Below are 12,649 nucleotides of genomic sequence, written 5' to 3' on the forward strand. Positions count from 1 at the left end.
AAATCAATCTAATTTCGATTTGTCTAGAAAAGGCCAAGTGATACTGCCCTTGTTCTCTTATTTTTCATGGGGAAAATGATACTCACCAACTACCCTACAGTGAAGTAAAGATCAGAGGCATCACTTGTCATTTTTATTTTATTAAAGGAGCTTGGAAAAATTGGATCAAGTATGAACCCAGTTATTTCTAATTGTGAATGTTTGTTTAAACATGAAGGGTCAGATTCCACGCTATTTCTAATCATGCTGCAATTTACTAAATTACAAGGACTAAAAATGTTCTACTTTCTTGCTGTGTTTTACAGATGTTTCCATAAATGAAAACTTCAGACTTTTTTTAAGCTCAATGCCAAGCAGAACATTCCCTGTCACGGTACTCCAGAATTCTGTAAAGGTGAGACTACACACATGACGGGCCGTCACTCAGACAGCCCTATCGTTTTACATTCATACAACTATTATCTTCTCTAAATGTCCTTAAAGCGATTGTCCCTATTCTCTCCCGTGTATAACGATATGAAATGGGTACTTCATGCCAACTTACATCATCACTAAATTTTTTTCTTTGCCCGCGCCTCCAGCCTTTGGATGGTATATGATATCTATTTCAATTGTAGGTATAAGAGCAGATAGGGGTGCAGCTAGGGAGACCAAAACAAGTGACGGGTAATAATTTGTGTGGATTTGATATAACATATATTCTGCAATATGGATGCATTATTAGAGTATATTCACATGTGGACGATTTGTTGCAGAAGTGTTTGCGACTGAAAAATCTGTTTCATACGCTTGAATGGGGTTGGTTCTTCAGCGTGCACATAACATATTCGTTACATACAAGTACCAGTCACCACACTGTATTAAAATTCAAAGAGCCCCCCCGGCATGTTTCACCACCAACGTGGCGTCTTCAGGGGTATTGGGGCTAATGATTCAGATGAATGGGACAGTCGCAGAAATTTCTGCAACACATCTGCCACGTGTGAATATATATCCTTATATAAGTTCATGTAAAATACATCCATGTCACAGATGATGGTCCCTGTTGGTTTGGATGGGTTAGGGGAAAGTATAGATTATTTTTATTTTACAGGGCTTTTTTTATCTTTGAAATTTTTTTCTATTACTTTTACTTTAATTTTTTTCTTGAGTTTGAGGAAGCTGGGATAATATGTCCCATGTTTTCCCAGCATTTCCCTGTATGCAGATCACAGATAATAGAGATCTAATGCCTGCTGGCCATTAGATCACTATTGTCCGTGATCTACAGACATAGAAATGCTGGGAGGACACAAGTCATATCCTCCCATCATGCTACTCTCTCTTATGTGAGACTTGCAGGCCTGTGATGTTATTGCAACGTCACAGAATTCCATGCAAATGGCCTGAATGCAGGAAGGAAGCTTCCCTCATTCAGGTCCCACTGCTAAACACAGAGCTCTGTTGTTTAGCATTTTTTGTGACCGGAAGCTGTCTATGTATTGTGGTTGTCTATGGTTTAATAACACCTGCTCAGGAGATCAGCTCTTTAGTCTTCAAACTGCATAAAAAGGCTTTCATTTGCTTTAAGAGAAAAAGAGAAATTGGGCCACATCAGGCAGAAGTCAGCTGCCTGAATGATTCGCCCCATCTCATTGCTACATGTGTTGTGGACAGCTGGTTAAGGACTAGATGGGCATTTCTAGGAACAACGGTTTAGAATAGCTAAACTTGTACTGCACCCATTTTGACCTTAAACTTAGCTTACAGATGTTTATAAAGATATTCTATAGAAATATGCATATATATGTAAAAAAATATTTATAACAAACACACTCTGCGGGCACTAAGATATATACAAACATTGAATGTATGGATTACTTTAAATTGTGTTACTGCTATATTTATTATAAATGTGTAGTTCTTAGTGATCATTGTGATCAAATTGTATGAGCCCATCTGCCACGATAAGCCGACCTCATTCAGATGGATCACTACACCAAACATTATACCTGTACAATAGGAGACATACCTCTCTCTTGGGCCTACAAAATGTATTCAGGGTAGGTAGGAACCAACTTTATTCTTCTCTAATTAAAAACCACCTTGTATAGATGGGAGGAGAGCACAACCAACATAGAGGCAGTCACAACCCTCAGGTATACAATGCAAAAGACAAAGTTAGTCATCACCTCCTAACATAGTAAAATAAATGGGCTGTGACTGCAATGCATTAGCAGAAAAGCACAAAGATGCAGCAGCTTTTTGTATGGGTTGTTTCCAAAGTTTCGTCAAGTCTCGGTGGAAAAATAAAAAGGACGGCTGCAGACTTGGAAGCCAAAATTGTTGATCATATCCAAAATGTACTGATTTTGCCTAAACGATTATGTGGCTGCTGCTGAATACAGCAAAAGTGTTAATTGAATTTGTATTAATGATCCTTACGAAAATAGTCTCCATTATGGCTTGCTCTATGGAACGCCTTTATTAACATCACCCCCAGGGGGCGCACAGTTTGTAGCATGTTCGCTTATCATGGGCTACAAACTTGTCAAGGTGCAGGACTGCATATTCCCATTAGAAAATAAATGTTTTGCAAAAGATACTTTTACAGCATAGCATTGTGTATTTGTTTTTAAAGGCAATACTTATTTCAAGTACTTCAGACAGACGTACGTTAAACTACAGACATATAAAAGCTTCCCTTTTAGTTTAAAGTAACATTAGCATTGCAGTTGAGCATGCAGTTTAGGACATTGTACAGTGTTACTGCCTATGCATTGAATTGGTTAATTGGGTATTGTAGTGTGATTAATCTCCTGCTCATGGATAATTAGGCTGGATTCACACGAGCACATTACGTCCGTAATGGACGGACGTATTTCAGCCGGAAGTCCCGGACCAAACACAGTGCAGGGAGCCGGGCTCCTAGCATCATACTTATGTCCGACGCTAGGAGTCCATGCCTCGCTGCGGGGCAACTGTCCCGTACTGTAATCATGTTTTCAGTACGGGACAGTTGTCCGGCAGCGAGGCAGGGACTCCTAGCATAGTACATAACTATGATACTAGGAGCCCGGCTCCCTGCAGTGTGTTCGGTCCGGGACTTCCGGCCGAAATACGTCCGTCCATTACGGACGTAATGTGCTCGTGTGAATCCAGCCTAAGCGTCTCATTCAGCTTTTCTGATTAGCTGAGAGCAATGCGACAGGCATCCATTCGTTTACATTTATATATGTTTTAAAGCGGCGCAGTTCCAGCTGACAATTCCATGAGGAGGTGGTAGTACTCACTGCAGTATCCCTTTAAGGATAGCTTATACATATCCATAGTTTAAACTGCACCTGCCTGATGGAAGGTGCACTTTAAAAATGTGCGTATATCAGAAATTTGTACTGTATAAGCATTCAATGATTTCTTCCATTTCTTTTTTGATGAAACACAACTAAAAATAACTTACATGACTTTAAAAGACACATTTAATCTAAAATCATCACTATGGCACCTGTTTACCAGTGTGACACTCTACTTGACAGCTATACTAAAGCTTTTAAGTTGTCTTTTGTAGGAAAGCATTGTGATCTCAATTTAGCGTGAGCAGAAAAATGCTTTCGCAAGAGTGATTTTTGAAAGGTTTGTCATCTCTTATGCATCTGCATAATATTTCTGAGTGAGACTCGTATGTTATCTGCAGCTCAGCTAAAGACCCTTTCATCAGAACAGGCAAAGTCATAATAATCCTTTCAATCCTGAATGCTTCAGCTTTGGAATGTGATTACATCTTTGTCTTTATAGACTAGTGTTGCAAAAGCCACTTTCAGTCTGATTACATCTTAGTTCACACAGAAATGTGCATGTTACAATTCCCTCCCTGCCTACTTGTAATTTCAGCGCAAATAAATATGATTTGATAAAGACTTCACAATGTGATGTTTGCCATTTATCACATGAACTACTTGTGCGACCAGAAATGTAGATTTCATTATGTTGTACAGCTGACATACATATTTATGACCTCCTAAATCCTGTCCATTGCTATTATTATAAACACCAACCAAGACTCCAAATTTAGTTCTCATAACACAAATTAGTTTAGATGTGATCATCGATAGTGAGTTTAACAAGTGTCCAGGAATCTCCATTAGGATCCATGGCCATATAAACACCTTTGTTGGTATGCTAGGTATATGTGATTGTCACGTCCTATGGGGTTGTGGAATCACTGGGCCACTCCACCGTAACGGAGTCACTGCTGGCCAGACAGGTGAAATACAGTAACTGGTAGATGGTACCTTGGAGGCAGTCCAAGTCAGATAGCAGGTAGCGGATACAAGCTGGTGCCGGATTACTGGAAGCAGGCTAGTGCCGGATAACTGGAAGCAGGCTGGTACTGGATTACTGGAAACAGGCTGGTGCTGGATTACTGGAAGGAGGCCACAGAGTACAGGATACCGGATTGATCACAGAAACAGGATGCAGGATACCGGACTGGTCATGGACATTGGACTCAGGATACAGGACTGGTCACGGACTCAGGAAACAGGATACAGGACTGGTCACGGACACAGGACTCAGGATGCAGGATACAGGACTTGTCACGGACACAGGACTCAGGATTCAGGGCTGGTCACGGACACAGTACTCAGGATGCAGGATACACGGCTGGTCACGGACACAGGACTCAGGATGCAGGACTGGACACAGACACAGGACTCAGAATACAGGACTCAGGATCCAGAATTAGTCACCGACACAGGATTCAGGAAACAGAATACAGAACTTTCGCAGGCTAACACCGGGTTAGTTAGTAACAACATTTCTCAGGCACTTGGGAGATGGTGAAGGTACCTTAAGTAGTCCTGGGAAGCCGCAGGGGTGGTTGGGTAACTTTTGAATTTCACGCACACTGGCTCTTTAAGAAGCGGCCAGAGCGTGCACACACTAGGGATCCTGCGGCCGTGAGCCGCAGAAGACAAAGGCCGTGGAGAGAGGTATGTGACCTGGCCACAGGGACCGTTGTCAGATGCAGGGGCCCACCGCCGGCGTTACAGTGATATTTACACTTATTTTATTTTTTATGCCAAGAAAAACTCTGTTTCATTTAACTCTGTTTCAGCCATAAGTTGCATAGCATGTATCATCCAAATAGATCATTTTCTTAAAGGGAATGTGGAAATCAGAAAATGACCTGTTGTTTAAATCAAGTTTTTATGTTAAATATATTTTTTAGGAATATTTGGGGATTTTTTTATCTTTATTAAAAAATAATTATTAAATCTTGTAGTTTACACTCTGGCCACTGAGCCTCACAATAGGCTGACACTTCCTGTTCTGTAGAGATCACTTCTCAGCAGTCATCTAATTGTCATCACAGCCAGTATTACAATGATAGGTAACACCTCGATATAGAGAACACAGGATCCACCATTCATAATAGACTGACACTTCCTGTTCTGTAGAGATCACTTCTCAGCAGTCATCTCATTATTATCATAGGCAGGATTACAATGAAAGCTAACACCTATATATAAATAACACAGGATCCACTATTCACAATAGACTGACGCTTCCTGTTGTGTTATCAGCAGTCATCTCATTATCATCACAAGCAGGATTACAATGATCGGTAATACCTCTATATAGAGAACACAGGATCCACCATTCATAATAGACTGACACTTCTTGTTCTGTAGATATCACTTCTCAGCAGTCATCTCATTATTATCATAGGCAGGATTACAATGAAAGCTAACACCTATATATAAATAACACAGGATCCACCATTCACAATAGACTGACGCTTCCTTTTGTGTTATCAGCAGTCATCTCATTATCATCACAGGCAGGATTACAATGATAGGTAATACCTCTATATAGAGAACACAAGATCCACTATTGGCAATAGACTGACACTTCCTGTTCTGTAGAGATCACTTCTCAGCAGTCATCTCATTATCATCACAGCCAGGATTACAATGATATGTAACCCCTCTATATAGAGAACACAGGATCCACCATTCACAATAGACTGACACTTCCTGTTCTGTAGAGATCACTACTCAGCAGTCATCTCCTTATCATCACAGGCAGGATTACAATGATAGGTAACCCCTCTATATAGAGAACACAGGATCCACCATTCACAAAAGACTGACACTTCCTGTTCTGTAGAGATCACTTCTCAGCAGTTATCTAATTATCATCACAGCCTGGATTACAATGATAGATAACACCTCTATATAGAGAACACAGGATCCACCATTAACATTAGACTGACGCTTCCTGTTCTGTAGAGACCACTTCTCAGCAGTCATCTCATTATCATCACAGGCAGGATTACAATGATAGGTAACCCCTCTATATAGAGAACACAGGATCCACCATTCACAATACACTGACGCTTCCTGTTCTGTAGAGATCACTTCTCAGCAGTCATCTCATTATCATTACAGGCAGGATTACAATGAAAGGTAACACCTATATATAAATAACACAGGATCCACCATTAGCAGTAGACTGACGCTTCCTGTTCTGTAGAGATCACTACTCAGCAGTCATCTCATTATCATCACAGGCAGGATTACAATGAAGAGTAAAACCTATATATAGAGAACACAGGATCCACCATTCGCAATAGACTGACACTTCCTGTTCTTTATAGATCACTTCTCAGCAGTCATCTCATTATCATCACAGGCAGGATTACAATGAAATGTAACACCTCTATATAGAGAACATAGGATCCACTATTCACAATAGACTGACACTGTTAAGGATCTGCCAGGCACAGCTTCTGTATCCACGCCCATAGGTAATCAGTCTGCACCTGCTTCTATGTCTGTGAGACTGACTCCATCTTCCACCACTCAGGATGGCAGGCTTAGGAGTGGGAGAGCCTATCACAGCCTGGCCAGACGGAGCTAGCTCCCGCCCTCCGTCTATTTATACCTGCCTTTCCTTTTCCTCCTTGCTTGTGATTCTTCTCTGTTGGTTTCCTGGCCCTGCTGCAGCTTCTTGAACTACTTGTCCCTGCTTCGTATTGACCCTGGCTTACTGACTACTCTTCTGCTCTGCGTTTGGTACCTCGTACACTCCTGGTTTGACTCGGCTTGTTCACTACTCTCCTGCTCTGCGTTTGGCACCTCGTACTCTCCTGGTTTGACTCGGCTCGTTTACTACTCTTGTTGCTCACGGTGTTGCCGTGGGCAACTGCCCCGCTTCCCTTTGTTCTGTGTTTCCTTGTCTGGTTGTCTGTCGTGCACTTACTGAGTGTAGGGACCGTCGCCCAGTTGTACCCCGTCGGCTAGGGCGGGTCGGTGCAAGTAGGCAGGGACTGAGTGGCGGGTAGATTAGGGCTCACTTGTCTGTTTCCCTATCCCAGTCATTACAGACACTTCCTGTTCTGAAGAGATCACTTCTCAGCAGTCATCTCATTATCATCACAGCCAGGATTACAATGATAGGTAACACCTCTATATAGATAACACAGGATCCACCATTCATAATAGACTGACACTTCCTGTTCTGTAGAGATCACTTCTCAGCAGTCATCTCATTATTATCATAGGCAGGATTACAATGAAAGGTAACACCTATATATAAATAACACAGGATCCACCATTCACAATAGACTGACGCTTCCTGTTGTGTTATCAGCAGTCATCTCATTATCATCACAGGCAGGATTACAATGATCGGTAATACCTCTATATAGAGAACACAGGATCCACCATTCATAATAGACTGACACTTCTTGTTCTGTAGATATCACTTCTCAGCAGTCATCTCATTATTATCATAGGCAGGATTACAATGAAAGGTAACACCTATATATAAATAACACAGGATCCACCATTCACAATAGACTGACGCTTCCTGTTGTGTTATCAGCAGTCCTCTCATTATCATCACAGGCAGGATTACAATGATAGGTAATACCTCTATATAGAGAACACAGGATCCACCATTGGCAATAGACTGACACTTCCTGTTCTGTAGAGATCACTTCTCAGCAGTCATCTCATTATCATCACAGCCAGGATTACAATGATAGGTAACCCCTCTATATAGAGAACACAGGATCCACCATTCACAATAGACTGACACTTCCTGTTCTGTAGAGATCACTACTCAGCAGTCATCTCCTTATCATCACAGGCAGGATTACAATGATAGGTAACCCCTCTATATAGAGAACACAGGATCCACCATTCACAATAGACTGATACTTCCTGTTCTGTAGAGATCACTTCTCAGCAGTTTTCTAATTATCATCACAGCCTGGATTACAATGATAGATAACACCTCTATATAGAGAACACAGGATCCACCATTAACATTAGACTGACGCTTCCTGTTCTGTAGAGACCACTTCTCAGCAGTCATCTCATTATCATCACAGGCAGGATTACAATGATAGGTAACCCCTCTATATAGAGAACACAGGATCCACCATTCACAATAGACTGACGCTTCCTGTTCTGTAGAGATCACTTCTCAGCAGTCATCTCATTATCATCACAGTCAAGATTACAATGATAGGTAACACCTCTATATAGATAACACAGGATCCACCATTGACAATAGACTGACACTTCCTGTTCTGTAGAGATCACTTCTCAGCAGTCATTTCATTATCATCACAGGCAGGATTAAAATGATAGGTAACCCCTCTATATAGAGAACACAGGATCCACCATTCACAATAGACTGACACTTCCTGTTCTGTAGAGATCACTTCTCAGCAGTCATCTCATTATCATCACAGGCAGGATTACAAAGAAGGGTAAAACCTCTATATAGAGAACACAGGATCCACCATTCACAATAGGGGATGGACACAGCTCCTGTCCTATCCCTTCCTGCACAATGACCTCTGCGCAGGTCACATAGCATGCCTAGCAAACTGTTGTCCATGTGGCTGCTGTGAAGCATATCTCTAAATGCTGTTAACAGCAGCTTAGGCAAGATGGTTCCCCATAATCATCTACAGAAAATAGAATAAAAATTCCAGCTCTTATTTTTCATAGACTTGAATAAATGCAACAACGTGATTGGTAGATATTACAAATCACCCAATAAACTCTTCTATCCTGTTTTAGGCTCTGTTCACATCAGCGCTATGACTTTAAATGAAGTCCTACAGGTTTTTGTCAGGATTCCAGAATTTTTAGCAGCACAAAAAACACCCCAGACTGGTCCATACTTGTCATCAAAAATTCCAGAAAACCTGATGGATTGTTAATAAAGACACTGTGAATATCATATCAATTATATATCAACTTTTTAATTGTTTGGTTCCTTGAAACATTTTAGTTTGCAAATAGACATTTTGAGAAAAGTGGAGCAAATGAAAAACCAAAGCAATATTCATGGTTAAATTTAGATGTGATTTTTTGTTACTGATGCAATTTAGAACACATGGTAGCTCTGAAATTAGAAAGGTCACTTTTGATTAACATCAATAAGACATTTTTCACCACAGTGACCAAAACACACTGTAAAACCGCAATACAGAAACTAGATAATTGACTCAGACAAGAGGACAATGAGATGTTAAAAAGCAATGTTCGACAAAGAGGTCATTACATTTTCAGCAAACGACTTTTTGTTGCAGGTTACTAATGAGCCTCCGAAAGGTCTCCGTGCTAATATCCGTCGCGCATTTACCGAAATTACTTCCACGTTCTTTGAAGAGCATCTACTTGGCAGGAAATGGAGGAAAGTTATTTTTGGAATCTGCTTTTTCCATGCCATTATTCAGGTGAGTCTCGATTTTTACTGACTATTAATCTAGCTGAACATGCATAGGAAGATGATACAAAAGGTTAAACGCTTGTGATGGGGACTCACATTAAAATTATATTAACATTAACATTGTATTATAATATTATTATGTGCCGAGCAGTGCATAACTATTATCATATACAGTTCATTTATGTACATACTTTCTTTTTATTTGCAATTTTACAGCAGCAGCTGTACATAAGATCTGTGCAGTATTACATTTATTATGCCCTTGGATCTAGGTCTGCAATGTCAAACGTTCTTAAAAGCTTCCATACACTTGTTTATATAACAGATAATGTTATAACGGTAGCAACTCTGCCAATATTGAGTGATAATTAATTACCATCTATTTTTCTATATCCCAGTGTTCAGTGTTGTAATGCCATTCTTTAGATTTCATTATTAGAATTTGAGGTAATTGCAATTCGTTGGTATTTGTGTACTATATATACACATCTGTGGGACTGACGGTGTGATTTATGTATATACTTATATAACTATATAAGTTATGTATTTAGATGTGATGGATAATAGGTACATGCAGGACCTGCTTTGACTGAATCCGTCAGTCCCGCATACCTGACGGGTACAGGATTCAGCTGCTATGTATTTTCTATATATCTCAAAAAGTAAAAATTATTTTTAATAAAAACTAATTTCAAAGTTGAGCAACAAGAATAGTGAACGAGCCGAGTCAAACCAGGAGTGGACGAGGTACTAAACGCAGAGCAGGAGAATAGTCAGTCAAGCCAGGGTCAATATGAAGCAGAAGACAAGTAGCACAAGCAGTAACAGCAGAGCCAGGAAACAGACTAAAAGAATCACAGGCAAAAGAGGAACAGGAAGAGAAGGTATAAATAGACAGAGGGCAGGAGCTAGCTCCGTCTGGTCAGGCTGTGATAGGCTCTCCCACTCCTCAGCCTCCCAGGCTGATTGGTAGAAGAAGGTGTCACTCGACTAGACTTAGGAGTACGTGCAGAGTGACTAACCACGGGTGTCGACACAGAAGCTGTGTCTGGCAGATCCTTTACAGGCCCTGTGGGGCTAGGGTCCCCAACATATAAATCCATCTGCTTTCCAGTTGGGCCAGTTTTTTTCCCACACTACCTCCTCTTTATCCAAGATGAAGTTTATCAATTACTCGGAATCTCAACAGTTTGGGATTGTATTGGTGGAACATCTGGAAATGTTTGGGTATTGTTTTTCGTTCAGAAGGTCTTCCTCCATCTTCACATTTTCAATGTCTCTTATGTGCTCCTGTAATTTTATACACTTTTTGGTATTGTGCATCCTGAAACTCAAAGGCCCTTTCTATATTAGAACATTCTTTACATGTTCCACACGGGAAACATTCCCATTTAGCGCCTCTTGTGCCACAGAAATTGGTATTTTCTTGTACATAGCGACTATGCACTAGCTGTTCTTTAAGATTCTTTGCCCTCCTTGCTGTTATTTGGGGGTATGAAGATAAACTAGTATTGGGAGAGGAGTCTGCTAATAGAATTTGCCAATGCTTTCTAAAAATCTCAAGCATTGGGAATGATATGTGGTAATCATCCTAATTGGATTTTAGGGCTGATGTTAGAGTAGAGTAGATTTTCCCTTGTTCCTGATTGTAGCCAAATGGACCCAAGTTGTAATGGTGCAATATGCAAAAAGAAAAATCTATGTGACCTAACTGTGTGTGCTGAGATTCCACATATCTGTACTGCTATACTTAAATAAAGTGTCTATATTTTCTTCATAGGAGAGGAAGAAGTTTGGACCATTAGGATGGAACATCTGCTATGAATTTACTGACAGTGACAGAGAGTGTGCTTTGCTCAATTTAAACCTATACTGTCAGGAAGGAAAAATACCCTGGGATGCACTTACCTACATAACAGGTAAACTAGGCTTCATTGGTAACTTTTTAAACTCCATATTTTGCCATTTTTCAACTCTTAACTTACTCAGGACCAAAGGCATAACTTGAAGCTCCTGGGCTTCATTGCAAAATCTGTAACACCCCCCCCCCTCTATCAGTCATCATTTATAGTACTGGTCTTCTCATATGGGGCAGAGACCTTTAGGCCCCCACAGTCTCCAGAGCCCAGAAGCGACCGCAACCACTGTACCCCCTATACTTATGCCACTGCTCAGGACTAATTCTTGACATCACAGCTTTTACAGCTTTAGTTATATTCCCAATTGCCAATACAAGGGGCTAGTCTTCTGAACAAAATTACCCCTATGTACCTATTGTGTCACTCCTCCCATCCATGAAGGGAACCACTTTTTATACGCATTCAACTTCCCTCTATGATTTACTGCAGAGATCCACTAAGTTAGCTGACCTAGTCCATCCAAGTAGTAGATAGTCAGCCATTCATTTGGATGGTCTGCATTTAATACTCTATTAAGCCGCAATGTATGGCCAGGCATAGCTGTTTGCCGGCCGGACCTACTCTGATTGGCAGATAAGGGATCGGACAATCCCTTTAACTGTTGACAAGGGATCCTTTCATCATGACAGGATTGGGGAGGTGCATAAAATGTCTTAATAACTCCAATTTTAAACCAAAAAAAACAAATAAACACATTTTAGTTATCTAGGCTATCTTAACCTGGTTATATATATATGCATTCTGTAAAGACAATGACATTGCTGCAATAACAAATTTAAAGGGGTATTCCCATCTTCAACATTTATGGCATTTCCATAGGACATGCCATAAATGCCTGATATCATCGAGATCCACACCTACTGGGAGAACAGGAGTGCTTTCCACATAGAAGTGGATGTAGAGATGCCTGTACTCTACATTAAACTTTATAGCTACCTCTCTATTCACTTCTATAAGGAAACCGGGATCACCAGAACCCCGTTTCAACAATAAAT

At 40.6% G+C, this 12,649-nt stretch overlaps 1 protein-coding gene across 1 annotated transcript in view; it reads left to right on the top strand.

Moving 5' to 3' along the window:
- The window catches only part of DNAH6 (dynein axonemal heavy chain 6), a 371,264-nt gene that overhangs the window by 297,374 nt on the left and 61,241 nt on the right, over nt 1-12,649 (top strand). Inside the window, exons 66-68 of the mRNA XM_075861785.1 lie at nt 306-394; nt 9,596-9,742; nt 11,516-11,654. Coding sequence (XP_075717900.1) covers nt 306-394; nt 9,596-9,742; nt 11,516-11,654 — 375 coding nt within the window. The remainder of the gene's footprint in view (nt 1-305; nt 395-9,595; nt 9,743-11,515; nt 11,655-12,649) is intronic.

The sequence above is a fragment of the Rhinoderma darwinii genome, chromosome 1 (assembly GCF_050947455.1).
Source record: "Rhinoderma darwinii isolate aRhiDar2 chromosome 1, aRhiDar2.hap1, whole genome shotgun sequence".
NCBI lineage: Eukaryota > Metazoa > Chordata > Amphibia > Anura > Rhinodermatidae > Rhinoderma > Rhinoderma darwinii.